This window comes from Dermacentor variabilis, chromosome 8 (genome assembly GCF_050947875.1).
Source record: "Dermacentor variabilis isolate Ectoservices chromosome 8, ASM5094787v1, whole genome shotgun sequence".
Taxonomy (NCBI): Eukaryota; Metazoa; Arthropoda; class Arachnida; order Ixodida; family Ixodidae; genus Dermacentor; species Dermacentor variabilis.
In genome coordinates, this window is record NC_134575.1 from 118,640,298 (window position 1) to 118,664,694 (window position 24,397).

At 48.9% G+C, this 24,397-nt stretch overlaps 1 protein-coding gene across 1 annotated transcript in view; it reads right to left on the reverse strand.

Annotated features, from left to right (window-relative positions):
- Window positions 1–426: 426 nt before the first annotated feature.
- LOC142591251 (uncharacterized) overlaps window positions 427–24,397 on the reverse strand; it is a 35,964-nt gene continuing 11,993 nt past the window's right edge. Inside the window, exons 3-4 of the mRNA XM_075703590.1 lie at window positions 12,286–12,360; window positions 427–581 (exon numbers count right to left, since the gene is read on the reverse strand). Coding sequence (XP_075559705.1) covers window positions 429–581; window positions 12,286–12,360 — 228 coding nt within the window. The 3' untranslated portion in view covers window positions 427–428. The remainder of the gene's footprint in view (window positions 582–12,285; window positions 12,361–24,397) is intronic.

Consider the following 24,397-nt stretch of genomic DNA (forward strand, 5'->3'; position numbering starts at 1 on the left):
CTCCGACACGGGCTGCGCTACTGGCTGTTCTCGGGCAGAGACTCGATACGGACTTGATGCCAGCCACTGCCACCACGCGAAACCCGTCGCGAAGCTCCCAGGTAACGCTTTGCAGTAAAGCCAATGCAAGTGCACAAATAGGGGCTCCCAATTGTCAATCGGAGGGGAGGGGAGGGGGGTGGATACACATTGTGCAGTAGATATGTCTCTTGTCGATGGTGTCTTGCAATCCTATCACACAGCAAGAAAAAATGGGAATTAGGATGTTGCAAATATAACGTATAAAATAGTGATTTTTATTTTTTTGTCGAAGTATCTCAATAACCATAAAACAAGGTTACATTGAAGGGGCATCTTTATTGAGTGACTTCTCTTCCGTATCACTCGTCACATATATTTGCAATATTGTGCCATGTGCGCGAATATCTTTAGTACTTGTCGTATGGTGGAAACTCTGCTGGTTTCCAGCAGACAATATATAGCCCGGAAGGTACACACTGAGCATCACCGTTGCAGACACCCAACTGGCATGTGTAATTGGCATTTATTTTCATTAGATGAGCTGCTTCGTGGCTCGTGTTCTGTAAATAAGGGAGTGATTAGCCAACATGATTTAGGAAGCTCTAGAACATATTCTGCACAGAGGCGACTTATCGATAAAGAAATACTGTATTCCTAATTTTAAGGTATGTTGCCACCTTCGAGAGAAAAATTTACAATTTTAGTCACAAAGCTGCCATTCCGTTTTTTTTTTCTTGTAAAGCATATGTAGTTAGAACCTGTCAGGTGATTGTATTATCAAAAAGTAAACTTTGTTATATTAATGAAGATTTGGCAAAATATGACGGTGGCGCCAACAGTCAACACAGTGAAATGTTAGGTACTAAACAAATGCTACGGTGCAGGTATCTAATGGTAAAATAAACTTTGCCACCAACCACTACGATAGCCATATGTTGGAGCAAAAGGGGACTATCATCAAAAGGCCGGAAAGTGAGACTCGTGGCAAATTTATTTCCGAAACAATTGCCAATAATACGAAAAGCCACCACTCATGTTTCGTCGCTCTGCTTCATTTCCCGGCTTAATGTATAAAGAAAAAGCACACAACATATCATGGTAAAATATTTGTTGCAAAAAAGTTATCACTTCTCGCGTAACTATACGTAACTATAATATGCATGAAATTACACTTTGAGAAAAAAGGAGTTCGAACATAGGAAATTGTCTATGTTTACCCAATATGCTTCTAATAGCTTTTATAGTGTACTACAACAGGTTGACAATGCGTAATATTCTAATCCAGCGATATCTCTGAGGCAATTGTTGATGTTCTGAAATGAAAAAAACCTTCTGTCTTGGTTTGAGATGCAAACTGGAGGTGCCGGAAAAAGATTCATTATATTTCAATGTCCTAAGATGGAAACGTAACTCTTCTTGCAAAATTACTTCATAACGCACGTTGTTGCGAAGTCCTCCAACACGATATATACGTTACGGAGCTTCTGTCTCTCATTCCATTCATTAAAGCTCGCCACTCTCTCGAACAGTTCCAACCAATCTTCCATGTCTTCGAACGAGTCACCATGGAATGTTGGCGGCTTGCGAGGTTGGCTCACGACTAGCTGTGCCGGTGTTACCTGGGTAGTCATTGTGGCGGCGTCCGTTGTCGGAGTTTCTCTTGGCATGAAAAGAAGCCCGAATTCGGGCGAGTCACCTCGAAGACGGCGGCTGGCCCGCAGGTGTACAGGTATCAGTTCCACGGCATGGACTCGCGGGTTGTCGGGGCTACGCTGACTTTCGTTCGTGGGGCTTCGACTCATACCCAGCACCTCCACCAGAAATGTAACGATGTTAGTAAAACAAGGATATTTATTAAAGGCGAACTTGTGCCCACAAGCAAAAGTCACTGCGGTCGTGCAGGAATCCGCGGCAGTCGCGTTCTCAAACTGGGCTCGAACCGTCTTCCTCTTCTCCTCGCGTGACACCTCGTGCGCGTGGCGCATGCGAGCCGGGTCCAACTGGCTGCCCGTGTCACGAAGATCGCTGCCTGTTGTTGCTGAACAACACCACTGTACGGCGTGCACAGTGCCCAATGCAAAGGGCGCGCCACTCTCAAAAAAGAAATGGCACAAAACCGATTATTTTCCATAAAAACCGTTTTTCAAGGTGACAGGCCTTAAAGAGTGTAAGCCTAATGTCGACTTGCAGTGTCATTCTCATGCCACATAATGTACTTAATATGCTAAAACTGAAGTATCCCCGTTAATATACGTATGGCCCCGTCTATGGCTTAAGCATGAAAATAATGAACGCATATACATAAAGCAAGGGATATCACATAACTCTACATATTTTTGTCCTTTCGTACCAACTCAAAATTGTAGCAATGCTGCTTGATACGCTGCACAATTTTAAAGCGATAACTGCGAAGCATCCTTTAGTTATCTCCTCGGTTTTTTCACAATGACAGTTGTCGTGGTAGCCACTGCCCCGGAGCCGGTTGTGTCGCAAGCCTAAGTTTCCGGGTTGCACCATGTGTTCTCTCCTCTTGAGTACGCTGGATGGTGCGTCTGGCTTGGCGTTGTGCGCGCTAAGCCATAACCCACTGAAGTAACCTTGGTTCCGAAACAAGTGCATTTCGGTGCCTCTGTTCAACTAATGTCTTCACGCTAGCGGTATCAAAGCAAATGTCAAATGGCGGGTTTACAGTCCCGGACCCCTAGCGCAGCAGCCCTATGCTCTAACCATCCGGTTTCAGAAGCATACATAAAAGCACAGAACAACCATACCAGTGCTTAATCTGTGAATGATGGTATTTTGAGAGTATTTGTGCATGCGTCGCTTGATTATATTGCCTTGGTGATCGGCTCCAATCCTAACACACGGGGTTGCACTGTTTTTTCATAGGTGTACAATAAATCAGTTGTCATGTCGTTTCAATAGCAATAAACTTGCTGCAGTCACTACCGAAAAATCCCTCGACTTACACAAACATATTGCTCCTCTTTATCAGGCATTACAGGACCTCAAACAGTACTGCATACGAAATCTGCTTGTTTCAAATATGCTTGTATGATTGTTTCCCTCTATACATTAATAATCGGGATATGCGAAATGTGCATCAACTTTTTTTTCTGGTTTGCTTCACGATGATTCACCAGGTCATTTCTCCCTTCGTTCAGATCGTTTAAGCACAGCTAAGCTATAATGTAGAGCGGAAGTGGTCTCGGCACGTAAAAGCCCACAATTCAATTTTTTTTAGGTTTACAGCGGGGCTGTTTGGGCGGCTGTTCATTCTAAATATTGCCCCATGCGCTTATTTCTGCATTACCGTGTGCACATGTTATCGCTTTTCTGTCTACACGAAGCAATGCACGTGGCGTCGGTGGAAGGGTCTCTAATATTTCGCGACGCAAGGTTTAAATAAGGTACCACGGCTTGCGTTGGCGCGATCCGAAGAACGCCGTGCGCGCTGGCTGTTTACACCATCGCTGAGTTGTTCGTTCGCTTGCTTTCTGGCACAAATTTATCCAATTACCTGGCTTTAGGTTTATTGCCTATGTATTGTCCCTTTCTGTGTGCTTGCGTACCAGCCAGCTCGCCATCATCTACGTGACATTTGGTGGAGGTGCTTATGCTTCCGACATCGCCACAGAGCCTATACACCAACCCAAGTGCCTCTGGAGCTAGTGACACGGTAGGCACCTCCAGAGAAAAGGTAGAAACTCGGATCAACCGGGGACTGCAGCGACAGCCGGCTGAATTGGGACCACTACCTGCCACTTGCCGCCGCGTGAATCACCATTCGACTATATAAATGTCACTACACTGCAAACGTCACTACACCTGCAGCGTTCGTTGCCCAGCAGCCGCGAGTACTTCTACTTTTGAGCGGTAGCACTTGTGAGGATGTACAAGATTCGCTGGAGCACGACGAGCGAGTTGCAACCTTCAACAAGTGGTCAGACGAAAACAAACTTCGGAACGTCTTCTTCTTCCTCGAAGACTCCGCTTGAAACGCCTATGAGGGCCAGCAGCTGTCCTTGGCAATGTGTGATTCTTTCAAAAGGCAGTTATCTGCAACTTTCGCAAGTATTCTGCGCAATGGGTTAGCTGAGGCTTTACTTCAAATACGCCAGCAGCACCCAAACTAGTCCGTAACCGTCTTTGCGGTAGAAATGCAAAAGATATTGCGCCGCGCAGACACACGCATGATTCAAGACAAGAAGCTTCCCTACCCTTTGAAGACCACCAAGGAGCAACTTTCTGTAGCTCTCATTCGCGACCCACCGTCACCGAGTGGAATAGCGAAGCCGCCACCATCGAGAATATGCTGGAGCTTCGCGCAAAGCAGTACGACCGGGAAATGTTGGCGCCTCCGTCAGACTGCAGCGATCCCCGAAATGTCTCCGTGGTGGCTCTTCGGGACACCACGCCATGAGCTGCGCACGCTGCTACCGGGTGTGCAACCAGAAATTTCCTCACTCACTGACGTCGCACGCGACGACATACAGCAAGTTCTGGGAATACTTGATCCAACCAAACTGGCACCGTTCCTATCGCCACCTTACCAGGATGCGCGGGTTTTCACTTTCAGCGCCGCTTTACAAAGCCAAGAGAGGCTAACGAGCTGGCCACGAGAAACCTTCACGCCACCACATCGCAGCCACACCTACCCGCCGCCGCCACGCCCGCAGCAGGCCGCCCGTTCAAATACATTCTGTCAAACCACCCCGATACAGAATGACGTCTGGAAAACTTCAGAGCGACGACACTTTGTTTTCATTGTGGCGAAGCCGGCCATCTCATTCGAGAATACCCCCCCCCCCCGTCAGATGGGTCCTCGTGCGTGCAACGTCAGCACCCTATGACCCCTTCCTGGCCAATGGCCTCGAGAAATTGAGGCCTACCTTCGAGCGACCAAAGATGTGGCCCCACTCACTTCAGGTCACTGTCGTCCTACCAACCGACTCGTCAACGATGTACCAAGCTTATACGAAGAGGAGATCGCCGTATCCTGGTAGGGGAAGCCATAGCCAGATACGTCGGGAGGTGACGCCGCTCTCGAACGAAAACCTAAAAACCGTACTTCAACCCCGACGCAACCCCACACTCCGATGACACGACCCAATGATACGCCGCAGCGAACCTACGCAACGACACCACAAAACACGAAGCCGCGACCTGACAGCACAAATTCGATGACGAGACTGAATGCCGCTGCAGTACCTTGCCACGAGGCTTCCACCCAACTCAGCCGTGATCGTACCAAGTGACGGACCACAGAGCCGTGACCAACTGACATCGAAACCATACGCCAAGTGTCAATTTGCAATATAGCCTAGACGGATGTGTAGTGGTTGTACTCGTCGACACAGGGGCCGACGACTCCGCCGTTAGTTCTTGATTTGTGGCCCAATTCAAGAAAGTCTAAACTGCTTAGGAGGGTCCTCAAATACGCATGGCAGGATTCCCCCTTCATTACCCCGACTGGACGACGCACTGCACGAGTGGCTGTTCATGGTAACACCTGCACTGTGTAATGCATCATCCAACAGCAGTGCTCTCGCGACGTTATCATCGGGATGGAATTCCTCAACAAAAAACGGTGTGGGGATCGATCTACAAACAAAAACCATTACACTGACGACAAAACAGTCAGCAACAGTGCAGAGAAATTTTCGTCAATGCGCCACGTTCACCATCCTTGACGATGAAGTGAGCATGCCGCCAAATGCGAGCGCCATGGCACTTGTCGATACCTACGCGTTCTGAAGCGGCGATGCGATCTTGCAAGCAAACGTACAGCTGCTTCGTGATCGGCAGCTGAGTCGCATGGGTTGTTCACCTGCGTCAAGGCACATCGGCTGTGCTGATGACCAGTTTCGGCTGTGCGGATAACGAGCAGCTGAACAGGACTACGCCGGTCGCTTTCCTGGAAGACTTCACCGAAATAAGCAACACCTTAGCGCTCTTTCAGTTGTGCCACGAGTTGTCGTCGGTGATTGATGATGCGAACTTCGACATTAAACACGCTCCGCCTCAACAAACGCAACAAAGCTACGTCGCCTTCTTCTGTGATACACTCTTAGGCAAAACTACGCCATTTTGCCTGTATATCTGCCACAAAAGAATATATAGTCGTCATCTGCCTTGCTGCATTTCCTTTCTTGAAAATGCCGCGCCCGCTACTTTGCTGTCGGGAATGCTATGTCGTGCTGATAACGCGCATGCCATTCATTACTGGGAAGTACCAGAGTCGCCGCGTTAAAGAAAGGAAATGCGTATAAGACAGATGAGCATTATCGTTGTGTAGCAAAAGCATGTAATTTTGCTTAATTGCGTATGCCAACTGGTCTTCAAAGTCGTAAGGATTCCGGCAAACATCGGTAGCCAAGCATCGTATTATGACCGATAGGTCGGCTCTTCCCGCGGGTAGAGGTCCCTACGCGTTTTGGCGTGAAATCATTGCACAATCAAGATACATGTTTAAGCAATGCTTCGCGACGATATCATTCAGCCCTTCAAGAGGCGACCATATCAGCCGACGGTCTGCACCCGCGGTGCTCGTAAAGAAAAAAGACGCTACTCTACCATTTTGCGTCGATTATCGGTGTTTAAACAGCGCCACGAGAAAAATGCGTCTACCTGATTCCAAGAGTAGACGACACTTTAGATCGACTCTTGGGTACCAAGTAATTGTCGGTGTACCTTCGGAGCAGCTACTGGCAGATTGAGCTCTACAAGAGGGACAGTGAGAAGACTGCCTTCATCACGCCGGATGGGCTTAACGATTACAAAGTTATGCGGTTCGGAGTATGCTCAGTGCCAGCGACATTTCAGTATATCATGGACACTGTGTTGTTTGGTTCAAATTACAGACATGGTTCATATGTGTCGACGACGTTGTCATTTTCGCACCCACCTTCGACGAGCGCCTTAACATGCTGCAGTCTGCGGTATAGGCGATTAAGACGTCGGGACTCACTCTCAAGCCATACAAATGTCGTTTCGCCTACGAACAGCTCGTCTTTCTCTGCAACGTAGTTGGTCGCGAAAGCGTGCGCCTGGACCCTAATAAGAAAGATTGCAGCCGTCGATAGTTTCGCAGCGACCAGTGAAAATAAACCTGTCAGTAGCTTCATGGGGCTCTGTGCGTATTACGGGCGATTTGTCAGAGATTTCTCACGAGTCTTCTAGCCTCTCACTCACCTTATAAATGTCCGACTTGGTGCGCTAGTCTACGAGGCTGTGTCAGATGATGTGACACCGGGACAGTGACGCCGCTTGAGACCTGACATCTTCGACGTCGTGCGCATCAAAAAGTTTTGCGAGCGTTGGCGGACTAACGGATATTTTTTTTTTCATCTTTTATTGGATGCTTACGAGTTTCTTGTTTTGTTCCCATTCTTTTTCAATGTCCGTACGATGCTTTCTCACGGGGCAGAGGGGGGAGGCAATGCCATGTGCGTTTCTTTCTGTTTTACCGTTTAGAATGTGTTATCACTTTTATGTCTATGAGCAGCGACGCGCGGTGACACTGGGCGCGTCTCGAATATTCCACGACACAAGGTATAAATAATGGACCGCCGCCTTCGTTGGCGTATTAGTGCCACGAAAGCATTCTTTTAAGTATTTAAATATTGGTAACAGATTTGTGCGAGTTACGACTTTTTCTGCAAATGGTGTTAGATGAATTTTCTCTGTATAAGATGCCTCATTTCATGGCTAGCTTTACTAAATTAATAGTTTTTCTCAGTTTGTCTTGCTATACCCCAAGACACGTACATGTCTGTGGGGGGGAGGGGGTGTTGAGGGGGGTAATAGACTTCTGTGCACCACGACATGTCTTACGCGTCTGGGTGGTGCGGCACTCGAATAAGTAACTCTGCTCAATGCTTGGCTGAGCTGCCATGTGACAATGGCAAGACATCGACTGTGGCGTTGGTCATGGCGAGCTGCCTTTTCTGCGTGAAGCCAGTCCAGTGCGCAGCGGCATTGAGGAGGAGGACAAAGGCACTGAGCAGAGTTAACTCTTCCGAGCAACACGTGAGACCGCTGTTGTCGTGGCACGTGGGCGCGTAACTATGTGGACAAGCTCATATTGCACGCGTTCTCTTTATAACGCGAAATACTTCCCCGAAACATAGCATGGTGTTTTAAAATCTGGTGTTTTAAAATGCAATGGTTACCTTCCTGCCGAATTCGCGCCCTGAATGATCTAATTAAGAAACTTCGTTAATAATCTCATTAAATTATTCATAGTTAAATTATGGGACTTGGAATGACAAGCTGCGCACCTAGTGCGGTACGCACTACTTACACAAAAGAAGTAGTTGCGTCCTCGCGTGTTCTGTATTGTATTTTTAAGGACTTCACTAACGTTAGTTAGGACACACTGTATATTCCCAGACATTCAGCCACACATATTCACACATATAGACACGTATATTCAGAAAATATTGTCTGACTATATGTGACGCGGTCTCATTTCCGCGAGCACCATATGAAATTTAAAGATTGTTCTTTTTTCATTTAAAAGCGGCACAACCCCAGCGGAACACATCCAGTTACAGCAGTTAGCGGTGAACAGGTTCATTGAAGTACCGCACGTGCCCGGTGGGCCATACTCAATTATACAAGCCTTGCACTCGAGAAGTCTTTTTTTATTGAGGGTAGCCAAACAATTGTATGGCAGAAGGGCACCGAGAGGGTTTGGTGAATGGTAGTAGTGCAAGCATAGTCTGTGCGTCAACGTCCATTGGCGCTTTGGACTACGCGTGGTTTGCATGCAGGAGCATGCCTGTCGACGGCTGAAGTGGAACACTGGACGAATCACTAAACTTGTGCTTCCGGGGAAGGTGGTGCCGCCTGTCGGGTGATCCCAATGAAGCTGAAAAGATGGTGACACTTTGCGCTGAGTATATAGCTTCCAACTGGCTTGCCCAGCAAAGTGGCACTATCGATCGTGGCGGGTGCGATCTGGGCTGCCACTTGCGCTTATGAATGCCGAAGTGAAATATAAAATTGCAGCAGTGTTCGCAATTTGCGTAGAAGACAGAGTAACCGGCACCGGTGCATCGTGGAGGCCGCGGAGAGTACATAGGCGTGGAATTGACGACAGCACAACGAGTGCAGTCGAAGAAGTTGTAGCAGAGGTATTTCGCACACACAAAAAGAAAGTGTCCCAAGCGACTGGGTTGCAAGGCTTCGTGAAGTGTACGCCTTGACATTCGCGGGGCGACAGAAGTCCTCGCAACACATTGAGGCCAAGTGAGGGGTTCACGGTGTAGATATTACGGTACTGAGGCACCCTAGGTGTAGGGGGGGGGGGGGCTGGAATACGTGGCAAGACAAGACAGGAAAGTAGGGCAGGAATTGAGGACTCGGAGCACAGAGGCTTACGTCTGTGCTCCACTGGACGCAGCGAAGACGTGCATCAGCTTTATGCGTTGAGCCGTAGGCTTAGGAGCACCAGGCCTATATACGAACGCAGAATCATCGTCCGATAGGCTGCTTCGGCCGCTGCTGCCTTCTTCCCTGCATCCTATGCTCTTACAAAGGCGCCACTAAAACGTTCCTCGCTCGTGCCATGAGGCTGTCCGGAGATTCTTCTTTCTCTTTTTAGACATTTCCGGTGCCATTGCACGATCGTACCCGCGTCCTCGTCATTCTCGTTGCCGTCTTCGCATTCCCTTTGCAATGCAGCGCGTGCACATCATGACAGGGATGAGGTCGTAATGGTGTCAACCTTGAAATTCTTAGGTCCCCGAAATTATGAGCACGTTAGAAGTCTGGGAGCAGCTGATTAGACACCGTGACCTTTGCGGACAATCCTGAGGATTGTAATGGCCGCTGATAACAAGGCGGACATGTAGGTGAAGCCGATGAAATGTCAAGACATGGCGTGTTATCAGAGGCTCGCTCAGTGAACGCCACGTGACAAGTAGATAAAGATATGCCCGCTGGCGTGCGGCGCGTTAGGTTGCTTAGGGTCTGAGATAGGGGTCACCGCAATCGCGGGACGTCGACGCTGGCGAGAAAGGTGTGAACTGGGCCGGCATTTTGCATGCGCTTGTTTCCGGCACAAAAAGATTCACGGGCTCCGTGACAGCATAGTCGGTTCAGGGGAGGCAAGAGCCAGAACTGCGAAGTGGCTAAACTGTTGATCGATGGGTTGGAAGCCGAACGAAGGTGGTCTGGTGCCGCACGGTGGCAGGGCAGTGAAGGAATGTGGTTGGTGCTGTGCCTGAGGCGGTTCATGCCGAAGTAATTGGTAGAGGCATACCTAGTAACTGGTAGTCGAGCTCTGGGATCCGGATGAAACGGCTACATATTATGCCAGCACCGCATGGCGCAGGTCCTAGTACGGCTGTGGGCTGGGGTACGGGACGACAAAAATGGAACGAAATTCTCCCGGGAGGCCGTTAGGACTTCGAGCTTCACCGTTCCGTAACGCCCTTCACATTTTTTTCTGGAACAGACGCACAGCAGTTAGTATCATGCTGTAGTGAAACAGTGGCCTCACATGTAGCGTAGTCAACAAATTCTTAGTTTTCATTTAAAAGCACCATTATTGTGTCATCAGGCACGAAGAATTGTGAGGCGCGGGATGAATGTTGTCCATCTGCGGTTCATGAACGCACACGCAGTGCACCGATGCACGAGCATTCTTTAAATTCGAACCCATCTGAATGCAGCTGGCGCCGTCGTGACCAAACCAGCGATCTAGACCTCAGCAGCAAAGCACCATAGGCACTGGAAAAGCGCGGCGGATGGCGTGCTTATCTGTAACCGTGGTATGTTAAAGCGATACACATCATTTGGTGCCTTCATAAACTCTTGAAGGAGCCTTGAGCCCGTGGCCTGCTTGCTTGACTGTTTTGTATATTATAGACTCAGTACAACTGACCTCTGATTTAACTAACGTACAATAGCCCTTTATCCCCGTCATTCCGTATTTTGATGAGGAAAATGACAATTGCAGCATGCTACAAGCAGATTCCACCGCAATGAAGAAAAATTTGTTTACAATGTACAAATTGGTCTTTGTAGAATTGCCTATCATCAAGTTTGAGCGCCTGGCCTATCTTCCCCTGTCAGACACCTAATTAAGTGAAAGTTGGCCACGTCACATGCGCTGTGGGAATTTTGGTTATTAGAAGCCTCTTGAATCAGACAGTACACGCTATACATGTTCCAGAAAGCAAAACTTTACTACGACACAATTTACCCTCGCAACGCCTCTGTCGTGGCGGCGTCGCCGTTTCGTTGCTGTCATCGCTATGTCCCTGTCGTTGTAACCACGCCGTGTTCATCGTTCTGTACGTGTCGCCTTCGTCGTCGTCATTGCTTCGATTGTGGTAATTATAAATGCATTCTAGGCATATAATGAGCAGTCACACCCCATGGTTATGGTCTCATTGTTGCCGTGGTCCTTCTAGTCGTTCCCGTTTCAAGATTATGCAGCCGTTCTTATCTTGCAGCCCATCATCTTCTTGTGATCATCTTTGTCATGAAGCCAGCATCATTGTCGTCATTGTGTTGCTGTGGTACCTTTGTTCGCTCACCCATGATCGCTTCACACGCATGATGCCAACGGGCACATATTTCATCACTAATAACATGGTGCAGATCCAAATGTTACATGGCCAGCTAGGCAGCCCAGGTAGATAGCCGAAGAAAAAAAGGACTGAGTGGAAGGCTACTCACGTTTAAAGTCTATACATATTATAAAAAAATAACCGATTGTGTGAAGCATAGTTGATTCTTGAATATGGAAGGCAAGTTGTGGTTCATATTTGGAGCGAAACAAGCACGAAGACAAACACAGTCAGCCGCGCAAGATAACGCGTAAATTACCAAGTATTTAGTTATATCCAAAACGTGAGATGTTTGTTTACGCCTAAAGATAACATACAAAATTGAATCGAGAACATGCATCTTCCACTACAATGATGGCCACTTACTGGTTTGTCCATATAGGTATAGCAGTTACAGTAGTAGCAGTTAAAGTGGAAGTGATAAATATTAGGAATATTGAAACTCCCCAATTTTCCCATACAAAACACGATTTTCAAGGTTGCAAGAAACATTAGTTATTTTATATGTCACTTGATTGTGAAACGAAAACGTTGGATGGTTATCTGCTCATTTAATTTTTGCTTATTATTAGACTAATTATAAATAAATACCAAGTGCTATTTGTATACACAGTTAGTCATGGGAGAAAAGGCAACTCGCGCTGCCAAATGCAACTAAAGTTAGAAGAATTCAACTCACGATGCACTGCTGCTTGCTTGTTATTTGTGCGTGCGTTATATCGTTCTTGCACTCCATCCTGCAGCTTATCATAATCTGAATGAAATAAAACATATTTTAGGTAGGGTAACAACGAATCGCTCTAAAGATAAAATAAATATTTGGGTTTGCTCACATGCACTGCCATCAGGAGATAGGGAGAACAGATACAAGTGACACCTTCTGCCAAAGGATCAAAAGTTAGAAGTTGCCTACTTGATGCACAAAAGGAAATATTCCTTTTTTTAATTTGCCAGTTTCTGGCGATTTGGAAATATTTTGAATATTATTTTTAAATGCGGCCAAATTGGAATTTAAGTCTAGTATTGTGGACATACCAATTCTACAAATCACTTAACTCTTTTGTTACCACGAGTAAGTGCCGATTCTTCTTTTTTGAGATCTCGGAAAAAATATTTACCGCTACAAATATTATTCCAGCACACCTTGCAGCATGTCATATTGTTCATAATGAAATGTTCTTTTCCCCAAAATATTGTTACGCGCGAAGGAGACCGTTTATAACCCTTACGGATGAAGGGGACCGTTTACTTTAGGCCGCGAAGGTGAGCGCAAGAGCGGTCAGCTGGTTTATCAACTGAGCATCGTTCTCTTCTTTCTTCTTCCACTCGGGACCGCAAGCACGTTCACTGGTCTTCGTTTTCTTCATGCGTAACATTCCTCTCGTCGCAAACGAAGCCCGCCGGGCGAGTCAATCCATGTGTCTTGAGGTGAACAATTTCAAGCGGGCGACATGGACCACTTGTGTCTTGGCAGCTCTTCTACAACTCGCCGTGAGGCGAGCTATGTTATACGTGACTTCCGTGAGTCTGCTAATAATCACAAACGGTCCATCGTATGTGGCCAAAAGCTTTTGGTATAACCCCCGTTTCCGTACTGGAGTCCACAGCCAGACTAAATCACCAGGGCGATAGGTTACCGGACGGCGGCGGATGTCATAGCGTACTTTTGATCTCTCCTGCGATGCGAAAGTGCGCAAACGAGCAATACGACGAGCTTCTTCGGCGAGGCAGAGAGTCTCGGCGACAGTGGGATTTTCGTGACTGCAGAAGGGGAAAACAGTGTCGATTGTGTACGGGGGTGGCCGTGCGTACAGCAGGAAGAAAGGGCTATAGCCGGTGGTCTCGTGCTTGGCGGTGTTGAATGCGTACGTGATAAAAGGCAGTACGTCATCCCAGTTCTTGTGGTCGGATGAAACGTACATAGATAGCATGTTTACAATTGTTCGGTTGGTACGCTCCGTAAGCCCATTCGTCTGTGGATGGTATGGTGTCGAGTGACGCAAGTGGGAATCACACAAACGAAGCAGCTCCTCTACGACGTCCGCTGTGAATTGTCGTCCACGGTCGCTGATGATCACGCGGGGCGGACCATGTCGCAGGATCACATATTGCAGCAGGAATGTTGAAACGTCAGTGGCAGTTGCGGAGGGCATGGCCGCCGTCTCGCAGTAGCGTGTGAGGTAGTCGACGCAAACAACTATCCAACGGTTTCCCTTGGCTGATTTTGGAAATGGGCCTACGAAGACAATGCCCACTTGTTGGAAAGGCGTGCTTGGAAGCGGGATCGGCTGCAGAATACCTGCCGGAGCAGTAAATGGCCGTTTGTGGCGCTGACACTGCATGCAGCTGGCCACATACGTCTCAACAGATTGTCGCATTCCAGGCCAATAAAAGCGTTCCTGAATCCGGTAAAGCGTCCTCGCCGAACACCAGATGGCCAGACATAGGGTCGTCGTGCATAGCACTCAGAATCGCTGTGCGAAGGCTCTCCGGCACCACTAGGAGAAAACGTGCGCCAGTGCTGGAAAAGTTCTTCTTATAGAGGAGTCCATCACGTACCCAGAAATGGTTTGCTGACGTCGAGGCGGTCGTAGTGGTGAAGAGCGGTGTTAATTTATCGTCTTTTCGCTGTTCGGTTTTGAAGCAGTCGAAGTCTGGAAAACGCGGTGACACAGAAGCCATGAGGTGATCGAAATCGTCGGCGTCACAGTCTGTAGTACTAAGTGGCATACGCGAGAGACAGTCCGCATCAGCGTGTCGTCGACCGCTCTTATAAGAGACGGTGAAACTGTATTCTTGCAGTCGGAGCGCCCAGCGCGCAAGGCGGCCACAAGGGTCACAAATATTCAGAAGCCAACACAACGAGTGGTGGTCGGTGACGACTGTAAAGGGGCGTCCATACAGGTAAGAACGAAACCGCTGAACCGCAAATATTACCGCGAGGCATTCTTGTTCCGTCACAGTGTAATTCTGCTCGGGCCTACTTAATGAGCGGCTCGCATATGCGATCACGTGTTCGCGGTCACCGTAGCGTTGAACTAGGACGCCACCAATACCTATGCCACTGGCATCCGTATGGAGTTCTGTCGGAGCTGAAGGACTGAAGTGTTGAAGAACCGGACGTGACGTCAGCAGGAACTTCTACTGACGAAAAGAAGAGTCGCACTCCGGAGTCCACTCAAAGGGGGTGTCCTTTCGTAGCAGGCATGTCAGCGGATACGCAACGTTGGCGAATTTAGGAATGAATCGGCGGAAATAGGAACAAAGCCCCAGAAAACTACGGGGCTCCTTGACACAGCGCGGTGCACTGAACGCTTCAACGGCTGCTGTTTTCTGGGGATCAGGGCGGATGCCATCCTTGTCGACGAGGTGCCCAAGCACAAGGGTTTGGCGGTCTCCGAAGCGGCATTTCTTAGAGTTTAAAACTAGACCAGCGTTTCTGATGCAGTTCAGGACAATATCCAGACGCGAGTTGTGTTCGCTGAAGGTGCGGCCAGAGATGACGACGTCGTCGAGGTAGCACATGCAGATGTTCCACTTCAAGCCACGCCATACAGTGTCCATAAATCTCTCGAAAGTTGCCGGAGCGTTGCACAATCCAAATGGCATCACATTAAATTGGAAGAGCCCGTCAGGGGTTACAAAGGCAGTCTTCTCCTTGTCGTCAGGATGCATCGGAATTTGCCAATAGCCGGATCGTAATTCTACTGAGGATAAGTAAGAGGCGGAATGAAGGCAGTGTATTGCGTCATCAATACGTGGGAGTGGGTACACGTCCTTTTTTGTAACAGCATTGAAACGGCGATAGTCGACGCAAAATCTCCAAGATCCATTTTTTTTTAACAAGAATCACTGGAGCTGCCCTCGGACTTGCTGACTCTTGTACGACTCCCTAGTTCATCATTTCGTGCACTTGTTCGTTGATAATCTGGCGCTCTGATGGTGAAACACGATATGGCTTTTGTCTAATCGGATTTGCCGAACCCGTGTTGATGGTATGGCCCATTCGAGACGCAGGGATTGCAGGTATATTGTCCTTCTGCGCAAAGTCGAATACCGATACGTGCTTCGAAAGCACACCCACTAACGTTCGGCGTTCACTCGTGCTGAGCGATTTATTTACCATCGACAAAAGGGCCGTTTCCGAACTGTGGCCGTCAGGTTCTTCCAGCACATCTGTAAGTTCAGCCACTGATAAGGACGCGTGTTCCCTGGCGAAGGCTAATTTCATGCCATCTAATAGTATAACGGGCTCCTTAGAACAGTTTACGGTCCATAAGCCAGTGCGTCCGCCTTTGATCGACACCACACAATGTGGCACCAAAACATTCTTCTTCATACAGTTAAAGTGCATCGGTTCTACGGTAGCTTCGAAGCAGTCGGAATCGGCGCCGCAACAGACAACGGGAACGCAAACGGTAGATGATGCAGGTATGACCGTATCACCACAAACACACAGTGTAGTTTCGCGGTCTACAGGGTTCTCCAGGAGTCCTACTGGAATCCTACCACTTAAGAATACTTTTCCTGTGCGGCAGTCGACAGTAGCACCACACTCCCGCAAGAAGTCCATGCCGAGAATAACATCATGGGTCGACCGAGGAATAATTACAAACTCTGTCGTAATAACATGGCCTCCCAAAAATACGTCAGCACTTCACACACCAATAGGTCGCAACGGCTCACCGCTCACTCCACAGAACTTTGAATCTTCGTCCCATTTAAACAAAACCTTTCGCCCTAACACGTGTTTAAAAGAGACACTCATGACCGAAATTGTTGCGCCTGTGTCCACCAGAGCCATCACAGGGACGTTATCTACAAGCACGCGCACTTTGTTTTTCAGCATCAACAAAGGAGGTATTTCTGTCAGTAGCACGTCTCCAGCGACCTCACCTCCATCGGCCGCGCTAGCTAGTTTTCCGGTGACTAAGGGGACGCGGTGCGACGCAGCGGTGAGGGAGAACGGGGAGCACGACGTTGCGGTGGGGGTGTCAAACTTCTGTCAGATGCTGGGGAGCGATTCCGGGAGCTGCTCGGCCAATAGTCGTCGCCAGACGATGCGTGTGCTGGCCACGGGGCACCGTGTGGCCGTTCGGAGGGCCGAGAAAACTCTGACGGCTGGCCATACCACGTGGTCATACGCTGGTTGCAAAACCGCGATATATGACCCGGGACACCACAGGAATAACACACCGGGAGAGGTCTAAACCTTGGTCGTTCGTCGATGAAGCGGATATTATCATTTTCTCGCGTGTAGTGGGTTGGTTCGTGGCGTGTGTCACGACGATACATCGGGCGTCGAGAAGACGTGCGTTTAGTGCGTTGGTCATAGCGCGGAGTCGGCGGGCGTGTTGTCATCCTCGACTGTGGGGCTGCGCTGTACTCCACGGCCGCTGCGGTAACCATCGCTTGCCAAGGGGCCGAATGTGGCGCCGTCATAGCCTCACGTGGCGTGTACACGCCATGGTGGTCAACAGTGGAATGCAACAACCCTTCGCGGCGGGAAAGTTCCTCGCGGACAATCTGTCGGATGGTTGAAGGAAGGTCGAGGCAAGGACTCGTGTCCACACTGGCAACCGTCGTAACGTTTGCCAACCGACCAAACTTTGGCGCAATCCGACGCATGTTGAGCGTTTCAAAAGTTCTGCAGTGCCGAATGACGTCGGACACCGAACTGAGGCTCTCCTTTCCAATTAGAAAATTGTACACATCCTCAGCCACTCCTTTCAGCAAATGCCCAACTTTATCTTCTTCCGACATGCGAGCATTGACCACCTTGCACAGCTTTAACACTTCTTCGATGTATGTTGTGCATGTCTCACCTGGTAGCTGCGCCCGTTGCGACAGTGTCTGCTCCGCACGCTTCTTTTTGGCGACTGAGTCCCCAAAACACGCCTTTAACTCGTCAACAAAATGTTTCCACGTCGTAAGCGCGTCCTCGTGGTTCTCATACCACACGAGGGCGGTATCGGTCAGGGAGAACACCAGGTTGGTGAGCTGAGCGGTTGCATCCCACCCGTTGGATTTGCTCACTCGTTTGTAGTGGACGAGCCACTCGTCGGCATCTTCCCCCACTTTGCCTCCGAAGGTGGGTGGAAATCGGTAGTATGGCAGCGGACTGCTAGGCGCTGCCCTCGGAGTGGCTCCTTCTTCTGGCATGTCGAAGATGGTCACGGCTGATGGCGGGAGGCCGGCAAGTCGACGGCTTCGACGAAGCTGCGGCAGTGATGGTTCCGTTGTTCTGAGCGATACCCCGCACCTCCACCACTTTGTTACGCGCGAAGGAGACCGTTTATAACCCTTACGGATGAAGGGGACCGTTTACTTTAGGTCGCGAAGGTGAGCGCAAGAGCGGTCAGCTGGTTTATCAACTGAGCGTCGTATTCTTCTTTCTTCTTCCACTCGGGACCGCAAGCACGTTCACTGGTCTTCGTTTTCTTCATTATGCAAAATAGAAGTGAGGTGTGCAGACAGGACACAAGAGTAGAGAAGTGGACAACACGAACGCCGCGTTCGTGTTGTCCACTTCTCTACTCATGTGTCCTGTCCGCACGCCTCACTTCTATTTTGCATAATGAATCTTTACCAACTAGCTCAACTTTCTGTCGTTTTAAGCTTCGTTTTCTTCATGCGTAACAATATATTGCAAAAGAAAAGATGTACTAGGTAACACATAAACATTCTAGAATGTGCGATTTTTGGTGCCAGTTAATATCACTAATATCAAAGGAAATTCAGAATATACATCTATAAGATGAATAAGCCAGGAATACTGTCTGAAAAAAGAATAACTGCTCAGAACACTGCCGTTCTTCGAATACAAAAAAAAATGTAGACCAGTAACTGCTTCATCGTTGGTGAAACGCGATTATGCAGTTCCTGGATTTTGGGACGCACGTGTGCAATCCGCACTTTTTCCATATAACATCTGGTTTTGTTCAACATTACGGTCCTAGCAAAACATTTGGCTGTTCCTTCATTCTGCCATCTCCTGAAGAGCATCTTCTGAAGATGGTCCGGTTTGAAGTTCAAAGAACGTACTTCACCAGTACGTCTGGAATCACGCACGTCTTTCTAGGGTCGATCGCTCTCAGCGTAGCTGGGCAACTGCAGAATTGGGCATCCAAGCATATCTGTTTCCATTTTTTCAGATTGTCTTTATCACATCTGCAGTGAAAAAGAGTACAGAGAAATTCCTCGCCGTTTTAAACTGTCTTGCGCTGCTCCGTAATGCTGGGCCGAGATGTGCTTTGGGTGGCTTTCTCGGCATGCACGGGAGTTTCATTGCCGCCAATGGCAGCACGTCAATGCCAAGTGACGTATGAACGCAGAATATAATCAGCAGATCTCTCAGGTCGTGCAAAAAGATCGGCAGATAAACATCCATAAGGAGGGAGAGCACTCAAGGTCGTGAACGAAACTCGCTGGTGGACAGCTGCAGATGTTCCAGGCTGACTTTAAACCTCATCACCATCATCATCATCGTCAAATCTTCGTAATTGTAAGTTGAGTCCTCATCACTAAAATCAAGTATGGGCGCAGCATTGTTTCGAGCGGTACACTTTTTTTCCCGACGCGGACGCGCGGGACGACGCCGTGAAAGCGACTTTCGATAACGGCGTAATAACGCCGGCAGTACCCCTTGTCGGGATTTTATGAGACAACTGGAAGCAAAAATCTTGGCAGCTGGATAAAAACGCCAAAACCACATGTCGGACATGCGGCGAACCTACATAAGTACACTCTGGTGGAATAAAAGGACTCTGGCTTCAAACCAAAGGTCGCCAGTGAACTGTTGGCCTCTTTTTCGGTTGATTATCACCCCTCAGCACTGTCGTACGACAAAGCCGGCGATGTAATTTAATTCTTGACTTGCTGGGAGCCACTTCATTACAAAGTATTGGTGCAAGGGAAGAATAATCAAGAGCGGCAGGCTTCTTTCTCGAGTGCGGCAGAGGGTGAACGCCACGCCCACTTTCATTGCAGCAAATGCACAATAGTTCGCATAAAGATACGTCGAAAATCTCAGCCTCAACGTAGCGGGAACCTTTAAACTGGGTCTGAAAGTACAGTGCCTGTACTAACTATTGAATGGCCTTAAGTGGATAATAAACAGCTCTAGCATATTGAAATCGGTGATTTAAAGCATCAATCACCGATGATCGATTTGAATAGGCGTGGTAACGAAATAACTAATGAATGTTTACTTGAAAACGTTGACGTGACGTGCATACGTAATCACATGCAGCTGCTGCGTAAGCCTAGTCTAGTGTGTCCTTTGGGCTTGTATATCTTTGTGCGCATATTATACATAAAATAGATAAGCTCGGGTAAGGTGTAGCGGGTAACTTAATTAGGAAGAAATTGGGTACGCACAAAGAGCTGCAGTAGTGAACTGTCGTAACCGTTTTTGTCCCTTTGTACTTTACTGAATAAATTGTGCGTTTTGAGACCACCGTTGCCTTACAGCAACAGCTGTGTGGGATCATGTTATATTACTCCCGCATGCCCAATTAACAGAGAGTTTTGGAATAGCGCGAACTAGCGTTTAGCGTGTGCAATTCATAACGTGCGCCCTAGCTCACATTCGCGGTGCGCAAAACAAAGAGTTTGCGTTTTGCGGTCGCGCGTCATTTTCCCAATTTAGCGGGAGACGCCAATGCTCGCAAAGCACAGACTCTAAGGAATAGCGTTGTCGAACATCGCAGCACCCATGGCTCCCGCTTCACCTTGAATTCTCGTGATGACTACGCACCCACTTTTGATGACTACGCACCCAATCAGCAGAGCCTCATGCAACTTTGACGACAGGTTCATGATGTCAATGTGTGTGTACTGTGCTGGGCACTGCCACAGCATATGCGGAAGCGTAGCCGGGTGAATGCCACAGCACCGGCAGTTGGGGGTAGTGTAAACATCCGGGAATATAAGGGGGAAGTGGGCGGGTGAAGGGTACGTGTTTGTTTTGAGTAGACGTAGGGTGATAGCCTGCGCCCGGCTAAACTTGAGATGAGGTGGGGGAAGGTTCGGTGACTGAGGTAAACGGCATTAACAAGATCGGTATAAGTGGCCAGATTGTCCCTGGTGTTCACCTCGTCGCCAGCGACTCTGGCGCGGTTGACTAGGCCTTGCGCAATGGAGTGGGTGACATCGCTGAGATTGCGGAGGCGTGAGTTGACAGGGCCCGCATGGGCCGGGATCCATGTCAGGGCGATCGTGCTGTCTTTAGAGTGTGGTGCCTGGCAGAGGATGCGAACAGCATGGGAAGAAATACGGCCTTTGCTGAAGTTAGTGACGGCTGAGCGAGAGTCACACACGATTGTGTGACAGGTGGGATCTAGAGTGGCCAGGGCGATGGCCAGTTTTTCAGACGTCTCGGCAGTTAGGGTAGTGACGCTGGAGGCGTGGTGTAGGACTCCATCCCGTGTGGCGGCCACCACAAATCGTGTGGCGTGGGAATATTGGGTTGCATCAACAAATGTGACGCCAGGTCCCTGAGCAAGGGCTCTTATGATAGCCCCGGCCCGAGCTTGGCGCCGGGGCCTGTTATATTCAGGGTGCATGTTTCTAGGGGTAGGGCCTATGTAGATCCAGCTACGGATGTTAGTCGGGATCGGTTGTTTGGGGTCCTGTTTCTGATGGTAGGTGAAGCCAAGCGTGGATAGAATAAAGCGTCCCGTTTCAGTAAGGGTGAGCCGTTCAAGCTGAGAGCGTTGTTGGGCTTCAATGAGTTCGGCAAGGGTGTTGTGAACTCCCAGTTGGTTGGAAAGTTCAGTACTGGTATAATGTGGGAGGCTAAGTGCTTGCTAGTATACCCCTCGTATGAGGGCGTCAAGCTTGTTTTGCTCAGCCCAATACCAGTCGAGGCACGCAGCAACGTAGCTAATGTGATATATGACAAAGTACTGCACGAGGTGGAGAAGGCTTCCTTCTTTGAGTCTTCCTCGTCGGTTAGAGATACGTTTAAGAAAGCGTAGGGTGTTGTGAGATTGGGCACAGATCTTGTCGCGAGCCGAGGCGTTGGAGCCGCTGGTAGAGATGGTGAGACCGAGGACCCGGATACTAGGGACGTATGGGATAGGACTGCCATCTTGAAAGCGTAGGGTGATGGCGTCAGAGGGTCGGCGATCAGATTAGTGTTTGGGATGGCGAACCCTTTGAATGGGCTTGTAGAGAAGAAGCGTCGATTTAGCCGGCGCACAGCGCAGTTCACTTCCTTGGAGATAGGCTTCAACCTTGTCAATCGCCGTTTGGAGGGCTGACTCCACTTGACCATCCCTGCCTCGGCACGCCCAGATATTGATGTCGCCGGCGTAGACGGTATGGTTGATATTGCCAACTCGTTGTAGTTGTGGGCAAGGGCAATCATGATTAAGTTAAAGATCATGGGAGAGATAACTGAACCTTGCGGGGTGCCTTTGCTGCGAAGGCGAAGCTGGTCTGATCGTAAATCCCCGGCCGAAAGGGTGGCTGTGTGATTGCAGAGAAAGTCAGGAATGCAATTACAGGCTTGCTCGCCCAGGTGGAGGTGGGAGACCTGGTCAAGGATAGCTGCATGGGAAATGTTGTCAAAGGCTTGAGTGAGGTCGAGTCCGAGGATGGCTTTCATGTTACATGAACGGTCGTTTAGCGCTTGAGGTTTGAGCTGTAACATAGCGTCTTGAGTAGAAAGGTGAGGGCGAAATCCAATGATGGTGTGGGGATAGAGAGAGTTGTCTTCGAGGTGAGTGTTGATGCATGCTAAGAAGGCGTGTTCCATCACTTTACCTACGCATGAAGTGAGAGAGATGGGCCTTAGGTTTTTGAGGCTAGATGGTTTGCCAGGCGCTGGGATTAGGATAACGTTGGCAGTCTTCTAGGCAGCTGGGAGGGCGCCATTGAGCCAGCAATGGTTGATGTAATCAGGCAGATGAGACACGGACTCGTCATAGACATTGCGAAGGGTTTTGTTAGTGACCCTGTCTGGGCATGGAGCAGAACGGGCGTTAAGCTTGCGAAGAGCAGCATGTATTTCACATTTGCTGAAATCGGCGTCTAGTGTAGGGTTGGGATCGTCCATGTAAGTGCTGTGCGGACTGACTTGTCCTGTGGAGATATATCTGGTGCAGAGGTAGTCGAGCGCCTGTTGTGAACCTTGCTTAAGGGTCTCCGTATAAAGGAGTTCCTGCGACCGATCCTGTTGGGTGGGGCGGCTGGTGGTATTGTCAAGCAGATGTTTGGGGAGTTTCCACGAGGACGGGCGATGAAGTTGTCCATCCACCGTGTTACACAGCTCAGTCCATTGTTACCGGCTGAGGATTTTACAATGCACCCAGATGCCTGTATTGTGTTTGGAGATCTTACTTCTGAGGCGACGGTTTAGGCGCTGCCCCTTTCATCGAGGTAAGATGGAGGCCTTAACCTTTAGAAAATGGGCGAGGTGGCTATCTAAGTGTTCAACTGGGGCATCTGTAGTTACCCCCAAATGGCCGTTTGAACATCAGTGCGTAGCGCTTGCATCCAGGTGTTAATGTCGGCAATGCCTTCTGCTGATGTAGAACCTATGCGTATCTCTCGAAAAACATCCGAGTCGGTAATGGTGAATTCTTTAGTGGGCCTGGGGTGGTAGCGAGTTGGGGTAAAGAGATAGCAAGGATATAATGGTCGCTGCCCAGGTCTTGCGGGATATTGGTCCACTGTGCATTATTCATATTTTTGACGAAGGTGGGGTCGAAGGTAGAGTCCTGGGTAGTGGAGGTACCGAGGCGTCTGGTAAAGGAGGGATCCGTGATAAGCGTGAGGCCTAAGTCGTGGTAATCTTGCCAGAGGTTATAAGCTGCAGCTTCCGTGCGGACGTAGCCTCAGCCTGCATGGGCCAGGTTCAAATCGCCGCTCATGAGTAAGGGGTGCGTTGCAGCTACTTGAAGAGCCTTCTTAAAGAGGGTGTGGAAGCGACACTTTGCTTTGTCCTTGGGGCTATTGTAAATGTTCAGACGGAAGATGCATTCATTCCGTTTACGTTTGGGAAATAATTCGAGGAATAGATGTTCGATGTGAGGACTATGGAGATCATGTTAAATAACAGGGATTCGACACCGCACTAGAGTGGAGACATGGCAAAGAGGGTGGGTGATATGGAAGGTTTGATAACGGTTGAGCATGGTGGGGGCTTTATTGGTGTCTTGAAGTAGGATAGCATCCGGGCGGCGGGTATGTTGGCGTATCTATTGATTGGGTAGCGGTTGTTTGTGGTGAAAGTCTCGGCAGTTGCACTACCAAATGAGGGCTCACACTAATCATGGATCACACTAACCAAGCGAGAGGTATACAGGCAATACAAATTGTCTCATCGCTGTCGCTGTGATGTGTTCTAGGAGTTCCCGCACGCCTTGGCGAAAAATGGCCGCCACATGCAGGTGTCGCCCACTTTGCCTGTACCGTACGGAAATACCGCATTTTGATGCCTGCGCGCTTCCGCAATGACGCGTCGAATAGCAGCTCACTTATTTCCAGCTGATATTAATCTTAGGATTGCACAAAAGTTATGGAGCTTGACCATATCATTGGGTTAGACAGTGTACAGACAAGCTGGTAAAATAGCGGCCGGCCTGCAGGCAGAAATGTGAATTTCGCTTTATACAGTTTAATCGGCGATATACTGGGGTCATAACCAAACAGAACGTGGCGGTGGCGATAGAAACATCCGTAGGCGGTGGTTCTATGATCATATTTGGACGCTTTCATGTTATAGTTGTTTACACGTGCATAATGGATTCTTCATGAAGTATTTGCGGTATCTAGTGGATGAC